Below are 15,192 nucleotides of genomic sequence, written 5' to 3' on the forward strand. Positions count from 1 at the left end.
GCATCTATGTGTACATGAAATGTTATGCTCCAGCCTGAGGCTCGTAAGATTGGTGCAGTGGTGAGAGCCTTCTTCAACTCTTCATATGCACAATGGCATTCCTCAGTCCACTCGAATACAATCAGCAACTTGTACAATGGTCTAGCAATTAGTGTGTAATTCAGTCCTTGTAGTTAATGGGTGGTGGTAGATCAACAAATGACACTGACTTTTGAGAAGTCAGTGGCAATGTCATTCCTTGACACTACGTGCCCTAGGATACATCCGTGCTTCACCCAAAACTGGCACTTTAAGGGGTTCAACGAGAGGTTGTATAACCGACACCGTTCAAAGACAGCTCTCAACTTTTCTAAGTGTTTCGCCCAACTAGAGTGTACGCATAAGTCGTCTACGAACACCTCTAGCTCACGTCTAAGCATATCCTTGAAGATTGTGCACATTAATCGTTGAAAGGTCGCAATCGCATTCATTAGCCCAAAGGGCATAACGATGTAGGCAAATACACCCCACTCCGTGGCGAAGGCAGTCTTGTGCCTATCGTTAGGGTGCACTTGCACTTGATTATAGCTAGAGAAGCCATCCAAGAAGCTATAGGCTTCTTTGCGTGCTACCCTCTCCAGCATGTGCTCAGTATACGATAAGGGGTAGTTGTCCCTCTTCATAGCTGCATTAACTTTCTTGTAATTCACGCACACTTGAATTTTACCATTCTTTTTCATAGCGATCACTATAAGTGATACTCAATCCGTGTGCTCAATCTCATATATAAATCCCACCTTCATGAGCTTATCGATTTCCTCCTTCACTGCATAGGCATGTTTGGGATTCATAGGGTAAGGTCATTGCTTTGTTGGCACCGCATCTGGAACCATTGGGATATTATGGGTCACAACCCTAGGATCGACTCCTTTAAGCTCCTCCAAGGACCAGGCAAACACGTTGACATACTCTCATAGAAGAGCAACAAGTTTAGCCTCCTCATCCTTGGTCAAGTCGTCAGCAATGAACACAGGTCGAGGCTTCTTGCCTTCCCCTGCCAAGTTGACTTCCTTGACCTTGGCGGGTCCCTCAATTTGCTCATTGGTTTGCCCTTGTCTCTTTGCTCCTAGTAGAATCACCACTCTATCACCCTTCTTAAACTTTGTGAATCGTTTGGGGAGATCCTGTGGCTTCTTTTGCCTCTCTGCTTCTGAGTCAGTTTGCTTCATGGGCTTCTCCTTTAGCCATATGCACCTTAGGTGGACTGGCAAGTCCCCTTTGGTGCGTCTGACCTTAGAGGGTTTGGGTATTTCGAGATCACTCTCCGTACTAACTTCTGACTCCGAGTTAAACTCACATCCCTCACTTGAGGAAGGAGTTTTGCCAGGGGGTCGTAATTCAGTAGGTGTATCCGTCTTAAGCACTGGAACTACCAATGGTTGCGCCACTCCTGCCTGCTCATAATCCATGGCTCCTTTGTGCTCCAACCAAGATCTATTGCACTCCATCCGCATGACTCCTCTTTCATTCCAGCCTACCCTTTCCCTTCTAGGCCTAGAGTCTACCTTGATCTGTTCGATCATTCTCCCTTCAGTGTCATATTCTATCGTGTCTAACTCTTCTTCAATCTCGTCTCCAATAGAGCGGCAATCCTCATACTCCTCATCATAATCTTTGTGTCTGTTCTCTTTCTCCTTCTCCTCCGGCTTTTCTTTCCCAATGAGGCTGTATCCAAGTTACTTTGTCCAAGCAATTAGATGCCTGCCTATTTTGTCTATGCTCGCATCATGACATGTAGTGGGATGGGCGAATCCTCACTGTCAAAGGTCTCCACACTGAACACCCCCAAGGGTACTGAGGGCACGTTGGCAAAACTAGTTGATGGCTTCCATCTAGGACAATCATCAGGAAATAGATGATTCCACACTCAGTGCATCAAAGGTCAACTTTGTCCTTGTTTGCATGTTCCCTTTCTGGGCAGTGTGATGAAATATGGCCTGGATGACCGCAAGTCTAGCATGAGATTGGATCTTGGCTTGGTCCTCCAAAGCCTTTTCCTCTTCCTCTACCTAGCGCCAACACCAGTACTGGTAGGTAGTCCATCAGGATTGGATTGCCTTCCTCATCATAGGATATGTATGGGTTCACATAGGTCTCCTCTTCACTAGGTTCTTCCACATAGTAAACAGGAGCATCACTTGGTGGATGGGTTACATAGGGCCCTGGTGGTCTGGGTATGCCTATTGGGTTCATCTCTAACCTGGGAATGGCCGGTCTTGCCTCATTTGGTGCTGGAAGCACCAACTGGGCTCCCCTGCCAAAGAGGTTAGGTGGCCTGTTGCCTAAGTATGGAGGGTTGTATTGATGTGCATATGGGAATCTCCTTGGCAGTCTACAATGTAATGCATCATGATCAAACCTACCGCAGTTCGAGCATGGCCTAGATCTATGATATTGGCACTCGGCTGGGAGGTGGTTACCGCCACAGTGTATACACTGCACATGCAACCGCACATGTTTCCTCATTTGGTCTTGCAATCGTGCAAGCTCCATTCTCACCTCAGCTAGCTCCTGGCCTTGGTCAAAACTCTTTCCCTTATCCTATATGCTAGAGTTCTCTCTCTCTCCTGAAACTGTTGACCGCTCTGGAGCTCTCTGACTTGTATTGTCCCAACTAGTGTTCCTCATGCTTCACTCCCTAAGATGATTGTCCACCCTTATTGCCTCTTCAAAGACTCTAGCTAACACGTCTCGGTGTAGAGTGGAGTTACTAGCCAAAGCCTTGTAGAGCTCCTCGATTTGAATTCCATTTATAAATACGGTAGAGATAGCCTTCTCGTTAGGTCGCAAATGTAGCCTTCTCGTTAGGTCGCTCATTTGCAGGGATCCTCTTGAAGAGGCTATACACGAGTGACATAGTCCCTTACGTCTTCCTTTTCCCTCTGGTTGACATTCATCAACCGGACAATGAGATTGTCAGAGTACCCTGCCTCAGAGAATCTCTTAATAAAGAGGTCCTTAAGACGGTGGGCAAAGTTTGTGCGCTCAGCTCTGCAGACTAGTGTACCAAATTCTCCCCTTATCACCTAAGCACAGACTGAAAGCTTGAGAGCGTTGTGCGAGGTCCGTGAGACCGTTTGCTTTGCAAACTTGTTCAAATTGCTCCACAAAGCTATATGGATCATTACTAGGTTCATACTTGTCTAGTTGCTTTGCTACAATAGGGATTCTAGATTGCCCCTTGCATGACCCCTAATCCCGAGAGTAATGCAGTGGCTAAGGCTGTTGCACTCTGCTCAACGGACATATTGTCCATGAGCCGCTTGGCTACGAGTTCACTCAACGATAAGTCAGCCTCTGCTGCTCGTTCTCTCTCTTCATTTGGCCCTGCTTTGGCTGCATCAGCCAAGGCTAGCACACGTCAAGCCTCGTACATGTCTGCATCTTGGTCTCGTACATGTCTACATCTTGTTGGAGTTTCCTAGCCTTCTACTCGTGGTTATAGGCAATTATGCTCTCTAGCACCTTTCTAATCGCATTTCTTTCCTCTTCTAGGCTTGCTACCGCTTCCTCTACTGGTCTGCCCTGAAGTACCGTCCTAGTCAACAAGTCGTACTCATTGACTAACTCCTGCACTAAGACTGGGAATTCTCCCAAGTCCAATTGATCCTCTCCTTGTCCGCCTTGTGATCCTGACATTGCTCCCACTTCCATCTCCACAAGGTCATCGATCAATTTGAGTAGCTCCAACAGCATCCGATCCTCTATGTTGTCACCTTCTTGATCTTCGTGTCCTCTTAAGATCCTACTGATGGGGCTTTCAGGCACCCAACTATGTTTTGGGATCTTCTCCTAATAGTGGTTTCCTTGATGTTATTATATCTCCTGATGAGTTCCTTGTTATTGAAAGTAGTTGTCAATCTTATTCACAAGTTGTGCTTCGTGCTTTCTAGTGCTCAATGCGAAAATAGGCTTTTTCTTTTCTTGTAGTGCACCTTTGGTGATAAAGTCAAAAGTGAGGTGCAGATGCAGGAAATGCTCAATGCAAACTCCACTCTTCCCCTCATGTTCGTAGCCTGATATGGCTCTAAGCGCAAGTTCTGGTTGATCTAAGGTCTTACTGAAAGTCCATGCTGCGTTCTCTATTCTGCTTCAGGGTTGGTTGGTTGGTTACCAAAAGTCAAGTCAAGTTCTAAATTCGGTCCACTCAGTGTCTAGCTGTTTGGGGTGAATCCTTGGTTATCCTGTCTAGTCTCTAGCTTCTAAGGGCTAAATTGGGTTTCCAGGGGGGGTCAGAGATGTGAACAGGGTAGCCAGGACTGTCACGCAGGTTCAAAAACCCTCTATTTTAAGTTTTGGTGAAGTGGTATGATTCTCAGAATCGGAGCGTCTTATTTTGGGAATCTGATGAGCTGGTCTGATTGTGAGACTCGGACAGGGTGGTCCAATTTTGAGACTCGGATAGGGTGGTCCGATTGTGAAAATCGAACAAGGTGATTCGATTGTGAAAATCGGACAGTTCAATTTCTACTTTGGTCCAATTTCCCTAGTCGAACAGGGGGGTCCAACTCCTGTGATAGGACGAGTGGTCCGATTGTGGCGCTAGGACCAATGGTCCCTCTCACACTAGGAAAAGTGGTCCGATCCTTGCAGTTGGTCCGATTTTGAGACTAGGATACATGGTCCGATTTTGGCACTAGGTCCGACTGCTGGAATTGGATTGGAAGGAGTGGTCTGATTCTCGCAGTCAGACGGGGTGATCCAATTCTCCCAGTCAGACGGTCCGACTCCAGAAATCAGGTGGTTCGATTCTAGAAATCAGACCCAGACAACTTGGTCCAACTACGGAGACGACAGCCCGCAGGTTACGCACGATGACTCAAGCTCAATGCCTACTCCGTGGAATCATCTAGTGCCTTCCAGATAGGTGCAAAACACTACAAGGAAATGCCAGACATACCTGGAATCACTGTGGTGCTCGAATCAAACGGCTGCCCCTATTTCCCTATTTCTAGCAGCAGCAAAACCCTTTCTGCTTTCTTTATTTATCCTATCCTAATCTTAACCTAATGCAACAAAAATAAAAAACAGAGATGGAGATGGATGGTCCTACTCTAATATTCAACAACAAATCAAAATACTTACTTGCTCCAAGGATTAAAACCTCTTAAATCTCCTAACTATCTCGAGCATCGGTTCGGGCTACAAACCCTACTTCTATGCTCGATTCAATGCACACGGCGCTCGAGGCTCGATTCTGTCGGTCTCGACAAAAACTGAACCAAAATGAGGGGGAGCTATGGAGCTCTATCCCGAGACCTACGGACCGCTTATTGATCAAGTGTTTCAAGCCGAGCGGCCATGGCTACCTCTCACATAGCCGACGTGCAATGCCTACCTTACGGGTGTAGTGAGCTAACCTTAATGCTCGATCGAGTTCCCTCCTCTCTCTTGCACTCCGGTAGCTCCACAATCCTTGTGGCAAGCTCAAGCAACCTCAAGCCCTCTCCGTTAAGCTCCATCCTCCATAGCCACGTGAGAAAAGAGAAGAGAAGAGAAGAAGAGAAGATGAAGAGAGAAGATGGGGAGCTTCTTCTCCACGATCCCTCACTCTCACACACTCACTCCCTCACTCCCTCACACTCCCTCAATCCCTCACTCAAGCACAAGTAAGAAGGCAAGAAACAAGAGAAGAAGAAGAAGAAGCTTTGGCCACACACAAGAATGATCTTCTCATTCACTTTTTAACTTTATATACAAAACCCTAAATCCCTTTTGGACAGTCATCCCCTTATCCCCTTTTTTACATGGTTGGCCGTGGCCTAGGCCCTTTTTCCCATTGTCCTCCTATCTTCCTAGCTTCCTTCCTACCACCCATCTACCTTTACAAATTGCACGGGTGAGAGCCCGGTGCTCCTTAAATTAAATCATGATGCGCTTGCGCTCTTTTACAAAAGTATTGACTTGTGCTTTTCCTTGTGCGCCTTTCTCCCTTATTTAGGACTTCTCTACGCTTCTTGTGTTTCTAGATTTTCCTTGTGCACCTTTGTCTTCAGTTTCACTTTGCCTTGGCCTTTGTCTTCTGCTTTAGCTTTTCCAAATTTTCCACCTTGTTTGTCTACCGGTTAACATTAACTCAAGAACCCAAGGAGTTGCACAGCCTTTACGAAACAAGTGAGAATGATGCAACAAACAACACTCCTGGCAAGAAAAATGAGCATGTTTTGCAAGAGGAAAGAGTCAAAAGGGAAGAAGAATGACAAGTCAATGGGCCAAAAGGTAATCGAGGCCGAGTCCAAGAAAGCAGGCGAAAGCGGCTTGCCAAGGAGAGAAAGATGGCATAGAAAGAAGCTGAGACAAAGGAAGATGGCGAGAAGAAGTCTACAGGTGCTGAGGCTTCCAAGGAGAAGAAAGGACAAGAGGTCGTTCCTCTAACCGAAGAATAGAAGAAAGAGGCAGAAGCTTCACTAGAGCTTCAAAGAGGGGCATACAAGTCTATCTCTGAATTTCTTGGAATTGAACATGATGAGGAGAAGAACAAGAAGCGATTTCCCAATGTGGAGAGTGAGGTGAAGGCTGATGGAGAGGCTGAGAAGTCACCTAAGTAGAAAGAGGAGGCGCCAAAGCAGAAGACACTGACTCCTTATTACTAAGGTTTTAATAAGCCTATACTAAAATATCCCCTTTCACATTGCCTCTCTATCTTATAAACCCTTTCGCACCTATTTTACTCAAACCTGTTTAATTTCCAAAGCTTAGTTCATTGTGCATATCCTCATAGGCATTCCCTTTATTAAAATCCTTATAACTCCCACAACTCTTGTTGTAAATAGGATTAGACACTTCCATTGAGCAAGACTACCAATCCATAAGACCTACCCGTGTTTCAAAGAGAAGATCTTGTTTGATTTTGGAAGAAAATCCAATGCCAATGTATTGTCAAGCCATGAGCCAAAGTCACATGAAATCCCAAAATCTATGTATCCCAAGTGTCTTAACAAAGAAGAAAAGAGCTTCAAGAATGAAGAACAAGACAAAGATAAGGAGCATGAAGACAAAGAAGTCCAAGAAGATCTAGTACGACAAGAAGAGGAAGAATATCACGAAGACTAGCAAAGAATGAAGACTAGATCAAAGGCCAAAGACAGCCACCAAAAAGAAGATAAAGAAATTGTTTCCGTTGACTGACAATAGAAAAAAAACATTTCCCATAGTGGATCTCTATTCCTCATAGTGGATCTTGTATTTCCCATAGTGGATGTAAAAACCCTTGCCAAAGATGTAAAGTTTCAAGCTTTAACTTAACTAGTCTGCCTATGAGCTAGTCTCTTGGGCTATGTCATCATGTAGAGGGGGCAAAAGCCAAAAAGTGTAGAAACTCATCATTTGAGGGGGGTGTTGAAAGATAGAAAAATGATGATTGCTCTAGGAGGAGGTGCTCTATATCCCATAAGCATAGTGAGGAGAGTGAAATAACCCAAAAGCTATATAAGCATGTACTTGGCTCTTGTTTCAATAAATGGTACTTTCAGTTTGAGTCACTGAAGACTATGTTTATGAGTCCAATATAATCTATCTGGAGCCTAATTCACTTGAGTTACAATCTCTTCTCTTTATCATGTATCGGTTCTATGATTTGCTTCCACCATAGCCAACTAGCTCTAGATCCATGTTTCTTGACACCTTTACCTAAAGGCTGAAAAGCTATTGGCTGCAAATGGTTTACAAGGTCAAGCATAAGTGAGATGGATCTATTGAGCACTATATAAGGTACGACTAATTGCCAAAGTGTATGCACAAACTCATGGTATTGATTATGAGGAATCTTTTGCTCCAGTGGCTAAAATGTCCACTGTAAGAGTTATCATAGTGGTGGCTACATCAAATAGTTAGATCATACATCAAATGGATGTTAAGAATGCCTTCTTGCAAGGGGAGTTGCAAGAGAAAGTTTATGTGGAGTAGCCACCTAGTTATGTGGATGAGAATCATCCAAATTATGTATATAAGCTTTGTAAGGCCTTGTATGGACTAAAGCAAGGACCTAGGGCATGGCATGACAGGATTGCAGAACACCTTATCAACATTGGATTTTGCAAAGCACAAGCTAATCACTAACTCTATGTATATGAAAGTGATACAAATATTGTGGTCATCACTATGTATGTGGATGATTTGATCATGGCTGATAGTGACAGAGTTTGAAAATGTGAAGGGTCTCCTTAAGACTGAATTTGAGATGAAGAATTTGGAAGAGCTATGCTATTTTCTCAACATAGAGATAATCAAGACTCTAAAGGGTATATAGTTGTCACAAAGACAATATGCATTGGATATGTTAAAGAAATATACTGTGGTTGATTACAAACCTATTTCTATACATTTGGATGGTAATGCTAAGCTTACTATAATAAGGGTGACTTGATTGAGGACTTCACTATGTAATAAAATATTCTAGGCAACCTTATATATTTGATGATTAGAACATATAAAACATTTCTAATGACTTACGCAACTCCATTACACCAAACCATTATCAACAATTAGTGCATAAAAACATACAACATGCAGTCAAAATCATACATACTACCAAGTAATCAATGCCTAAACATCCAACCACATGTAGTATTTGACTATGTTATGCTCAAACCATGACTAGTTACCAAGTACAAATTTCATATTTTCACCATTAGTAATGCTAGCATATGCAAAATGTTTTGAGGCATTGACTCTTATCCAAGGCCTCCTAAAACATTACTGCCACTTGATTGAAACTCACATAGCCCTTCCAATAGCCATACTTACAAGATATGAATGGAAAGCTACATTCAACATATTAGAGAAACAACATTACACATTTCACCAATACACAAATTAACAAGTTAGTTGTGGCAAAACAAGACACTAGCATCAAATTACTAAAACTGCAACTATTGGATGAAGTCTGCATAAACACATGCTTGTGCTTACACTCAATTAAGCATGATCCAACAACCCATTTAGAAACCTTAATGTGTTCTTTTATTATGATTTACTGTGAGAAATCCATGTCACCAACATTGAATCCTTCAAGTAAGTAAAAATCCATTTAATTACTCATTCTAGAAAGAATGTCTAAAATATGTGAGTTAACATAACCATGAGTCAAATCAACATAGAATTTACAAGTATACTAAACAAAATACATCAAACACAAATGTAAACCAAGTGACACAATACCTACAATATATCATGTCAACAGCCACCAAGACATTCTTAAAACATCTTATCTATTCACACAAATAGATAAATGTGAACATAAGAAATAAGTTTTTGATCGAATATAAGAAGAACATGTAATCTTAGAAAGCAAAGATAGAAGATTACCATCATGCTCCAAATCAATTAAAATAATTAGTGATCTATGCAATACTTTACTCTTTGTCTAACTCTTTATGTAATTGCATTTATCTATGCAAATATCAGAACACATGACCTTCTGTACACATCACAATCAAAGATCTCAAACACATTCAAGTACATATACTTAACCCAAATTGAGAAAAAATGCACACATGTTGATCCATTAGTAGCAACAGGAATAAACAAGATTTAAAACAAAAGCACCATGGCATACTACATTACAACAACAAAACAATAATAACACTCTTATCTGAACAACTAACACACAACCCATAAAAACATTTTGACAGCATTGCAAAAACAACCAAAATTAACACAATCGAGTCTAGTATGCCTACTTAAAACAAACACAACAATACTACAAATGAATCCCAAACTTCGACTCTCTAGTCTTCACAACCAATCATGTACATCAATCCCAAACTTCAACTCTTAAAACTTTAACAAAACAAAACACCAAACTCTAAACACACAAACAAATATCTATACATCAACTTCTTGGACAAACTAATGCACAGATGTAGCTATACAATACATAAAAACATGAACCGCTTTGCCACTAAACAAACCAATCTTTCACATACATGCTATATAAAACCAAGCAAAGCATAAAAAGAAATGCATCTAACAAACAACATGTACAAAAGAATACCCATATAATTGGAGGTTTTTAATCTAGAAAAATGAATGAGACTTTGATAGACTTGATCATATTAATGCTAACAAGCATTGAGCTAAAGATAAAGCTAGCAAGTGAGATGGCAACAATTAGTATGATGATTGAAAGTGCAATTAACGAATTGACAACGAAAGTGAAAGAGGAGAAATTTGAAACAAGGAATGTGGCAAATATTAACACTATTCTATCAAATCTCAAGCAAACCCCATTATAAGAAATTGTTTAAATCACATGATGCAAGACTAGGAAGCCTCCCTAATAAGTGGCATGATAAGAAGAGAGAGAACCAATCATGTCCAAAGTCATGAAATCGAGAGTTGAAACAATTTATTGTGTGATCCATGGTGTTGTAAAAGACATTTGTATGTATGACACCTTGAGATATTGGTGTTTTCCCTATATGCATTTTGGTGGCATCCTAAAGGATGTTAGTACAACTTTCTTTTCTTCCTCATAGTTGATAACCATATTTTATAAAACAATATCATAAGTACAAGATGCTCTACAGCTTCAAATTGTCATGTGAATCATGCCTAAAGCAAATTTGCATTTTCAAACGCCTCATGTGCTTCTAAAAAATTGGATCAACTATTTTTAAGCATGAATCAATGAGCACTCATCTAGGTAGATGGTGCAAAGCACAAGCTGAATTGGACATGTAGAGTCAAAAGGAGAGTAGCTAAAGAATGTCATACAAGCATTGGGCTGCATAAATGTATCATTCTTGCCATGTATTCTTTTCATCCTAGCAAAATCCTCAACTTTCATTGATAATGAATGACTTGTATAGTTTTCCTCATGTTCTCCATTTGAAGAACTAGATAATCAGAGATCATAAATCCCAAGTACTAATTTGGATGGTTTGAAAGGTGAAATTTTAGTTGCATTTTTACCTTTTGGTTGGATATTGAAAAGCCAAAAACTTTTAACAATTAATGTAGAGCAATATAAATGGCAAAGCACAAATCAATCTATTGTACTATTTTTTGCAGTCAAGGTCCAATGCATTGCTGGGTGAAGTCACTAAATCACATGTCCAATTCCCCAATATATATGATAGTTCTTTCTTTCTATTTTGCTCCACAATCACGTTTGTATACTTCATAGTGAAAGAAAATTGATTCATCATATCTAACCTTTACAGTTCACTTCCTAGAAGCCAATCAAATTAAGGTTTTTTGGAGCAATTTAAATATGTAAAGGATACATGTGTCTTTCTCCTTTTCATTATCCTCATTAACTTGCTATTAATTTTTTGGAAAGTTGAGATCAGAACCACTAGATTTCTCCTTTGGGCTTGTAATTTATTTGGGAAAATCAAGCACATTCGCATTCTCACTTGCATTTATAGGGTTCATATCTTTCTTACACAACACACGTATGCATCACTACACGTTAAAATCTCCATGCTCTTCTATCAATCACTCCAACTACATGATGCAGGTAAGATGGCCATGTTCAAATCCTACCATCCCACTCTTACCCTTTCCCTTGTTCACACTTCGACAACTAGAGCTATTTTTTGAACATTAATAAAATGTAAATTCAAGCTTGGGCAGCCCAACATACATGGTAAATAGCCCTCATTTTGGCGGTTAATGCAAAGAATAATAAGCCACATCATGCAAACTGGATCATTGGTGACAAGGTGGATGCTCAATGTCAGGCCTTGATTCAGAACAAGTTATGACTGGCTATTTGGTCTTGGATGGTTGTATCATGTTCCTATGTCATTGTATAGATGTGAGCCTATACTTCCATTAGCAGCTTCTTTCATAAAAGGATTCAAGTACACATGTTTCTATGCTATTGTACAGCATATCTTGATAACATTGAATAAATTTGTGAGCTTGATACTTCCATAAGCTGCTGCTTTAATTAAAGAATTTGACTACACATGTTTCTATACTATCATACAACAAATCTTGACACTGTAGAAACAAATTTCGAAGTTGCAATGCAAGTCCCAGATTGTTTCAAAAAGTTGCTTGTTGTCAAGAACAAAAGCAGACAATTGAAACTCATGATGTTCAACAGTTTGGCAGGTATCAAAAACCTAAAACCCTACACTTCTAACATGTGTTACAAGTGCACAAAATTGAGCCTTTCATTGTTGAATAAAAGTTGTGAAGCAAATACATTTGGAACATATTCAAGTATTGTTTGCTCTCACTTTTAATACGCGCATATAAATCCATACCACACTGTTGGAACCTCCATGACAATACAAGCATGTATGTAATCACCATTCATGCCTAAGTCAACACAAATGTACAGTATGAAAGTTGATGTACAGTAAAATAGACAAAATCATTACCGAGGGTTCTGATGTACTGGCTGGTTTGCATTGCTTCTATCAATATTTTACACACATGTTACACTGACCAATGAAAAACTGTCAACGCTATCACTATGAGTCTATAAGCAGTCACCATGCAACACACCATGTCATCAAGCACAAAAAATGAACCAACATTAAAACTTTGGTGCTTTGAAGGCACGCCATCCTCTCAAGAACTGTTCAGCTTTCAAAACACTAGGATGCCTATGAGAAAGATGGTAGTCTGGCAATTACAAATGGCAACCTCCCAGCTTTGCAACTGTAAACAATCAAAGCTTCAGTATAATCCCTTCAATGGCTCAATATACAGCTCAATCAACACAAAGATAGGCAGATGATACAGCTTATGAAGAACCACTCCTCAAAAGTTTAATCCTGCAAGTAGCAGGGAGTGTACTTTACCATGGAACAGTGTTTGTCCTCCTCAGTTTCCTTTCTTCCTTCCTATTTTCTTGGGATGTGGCTATTACCTGGAATATTTTGCACAGAAAGGAGATAATAACGTGTCAGTCCAAACTCTTATATAAGTCAAATCCTTTGATGCCAATTAGACATGTGAGAGAACAATTCTCAATCAGTGTGAAACAGGAAACCAGAAAACCATGAGGAAAGCAAAGCATAAACCTGGAGCAAGTAATATCCATTGGAAAGATGTAAAGAAGGGTAAAGTGCTCATCTGCTGCATTCTAGTGTTCGGCCACAGATGTCGCACATTGCAGTTGGTAAGCACCAACTGCACACTACTGTGTTGGTAATCAGAACATTGAGGATCTGTTAGCATGGCCTAATGTTGGAGGCTCCCAACCTTTCCAGCTTAAGGTGGCTAAAAGCCTGCTTGAAATCCCAGGCTTTCCTATGATACTAGTAAGTCAATACTCAACACGTTATTTTAAGTGACTTGTGAGATCATGACCTTAGGCTCTCAACCTCCAGCTATTTGGGAAAGATGCATTTGAAGTGGGAGAGCCTTTATAAGAAGAACGAGTCAATACTTTCCTTTTGTGCAGTTCACTTGAATCCTTGCCATAGACATGGGGACCTATTAGGCCACATTTTATTTTATTACAATGCTATGGTGAAAAGGTGATTCTTCTTTGAAAAATTGCCCCTAGTTAACTTGAGTTACATGTCCTACTTTTAGGAAAGAAAACTAATAACAAAAGGGCAATGCTCCTGCGCACACGTGTGCACCCTTGGTGTCCACCCAGAGTACTCATCGGCTAAGACAGACTGTATGACATGGTTGACTGATTTGTTAGCTAAAGCTTGTAGTGTAAACCTGAACAGTTGCAAATCAATCCTCAAAAGATGCTAGTGCTTTCATTGCAACATCGTCTTGTCCAGAGTCATACATTATGCTTCTCTCTCGTCATGTAATATTTCTTGACAGAGTAGTGCACACAAATCAAAAACAGGGTTCTATACCCCAGCCATTGCACTCTACTGTCAATCAGATAGAAGTGATGGTTTATAAAGATATCTCAAGTTTTAGGGTGTTTTTAATTTTAGCTCTTGTCTATGGGCCCATCTTTGGTTGCTCAGTTAGCTAGGAATATGGCTGGTAGGTGGCCATGTTCCTAGCCAGATCAGACACTTTCAGCCAGTGCCTATATATATGCTGCACCTACACATGTAGGTTTTCAGTTGTCATTTTAACTGCTTCAGCCTGGGCTCTTAGCCTGGGATTGTTCTCCATCACTTCCTAATTCTTCTTCTTGTGGTCTGCTCCTCTCTCTCAGTATCCAATTGACCTGCTATGCCATGTTTGTTGAGGTGAGTGTGTAATGAACTGCAAGACAGAAATGGAGCAGGAACAGTGTTGAGAGTAAGAGTGAGAGGATCCCTAGATGAGTATACCAACAAGTGACGGTACACAAAGAAAATAAAATGTATTTGTATGTTAGGGTACAAATAAGGGTGTTCACACCCATATAAGTTTATACACACAGATTAAGGGACTTCACACCCTAAGGGATTTTACACCCAACAGCCTCCCACTTAAAGGCCCAAAGTGGTACCTTTAAGTTAGCCAACTCCCACTAATCAGATGCAATGATCATGATGAGCCTTTCCAAGACTCTTAATGAGAATATCTGCAAGGTTATCTTGGGTTTTGACCTTAGTCAGTGTGACAATACCATCATCCAAGACTTGTCGAATGAAGTGATACCAAACATTTATGTGTTTGGTACGAAACATGGCATTCTTAGCCAGACCAGGTAATGCTTTGTAATGCAAGTAGTACAAAGTCCCCTTTTTGCTGCCTTTAACAATCAGCATAGAGCCCTTCTGGACCTTCCAAGATCCACCACCAAAGGTAGTAAAATATCCTCTTGCATCAAGCTACCCAACTGACAATAGACTTTTCTTTATGCTAGGTACATATCTGAAATCTTGTAAAATCAGCTCTTGGCTATTTTCAAGGCCCAAGTGAATGGTACCTATACCCTCTATCTCACATGCCTAATTGTTGCCCAAGTAAGCCTTGCCTAGGCAACCTGCAGTGTATTCAAAAAATGACTCCAAAGAGGGAGTAACATGAAAAGAGGCACTGTTGTCCACTATCCATGATTGGGACAGCCCATCATGAGCTGAAAATAAGGCATAAATCACCTCCTTTTTGGTGATGTGCATATCACTTGTTGCTGCCATAACATCTACATCATTGCATGAGGCTGCAAGAAGTCTCTCTCCAATGTCAGAGAGCTCTTCAATGACCACACTAGATGTAACATTTGCCTTTGCAACTTCTTTTTAGGGAGAGCTGTCATCATCTTTCTTGTCATCCTTC

General features: G+C 40.9%; 1 protein-coding gene across 1 annotated transcript in view; it reads right to left on the reverse strand.

Moving 5' to 3' along the window:
• Nucleotides 1–12,350: 12,350 nt before the first annotated feature.
• Nucleotides 12,351–15,192, reverse strand: part of LOC148039300 (ABSCISIC ACID-INSENSITIVE 5-like protein 4) — a 35,740-nt gene continuing 32,898 nt past the window's right edge. Inside the window, exons 5-6 of the mRNA XM_087675200.1 lie at nt 12,804–12,871; nt 12,351–12,660 (exon numbers count right to left, since the gene is read on the reverse strand). Coding sequence (XP_087531326.1) covers nt 12,606–12,660; nt 12,804–12,871 — 123 coding nt within the window. The 3' untranslated portion in view covers nt 12,351–12,605. The remainder of the gene's footprint in view (nt 12,661–12,803; nt 12,872–15,192) is intronic.

The sequence above is a fragment of the Lygodium microphyllum genome, chromosome 3, assembly GCF_053477565.2.
Source record: "Lygodium microphyllum isolate KBCC chromosome 3, Lygodium_microphyllum_v1.1.10, whole genome shotgun sequence".
Taxonomy (NCBI): Eukaryota; Viridiplantae; Streptophyta; class Polypodiopsida; order Schizaeales; family Lygodiaceae; genus Lygodium; species Lygodium microphyllum.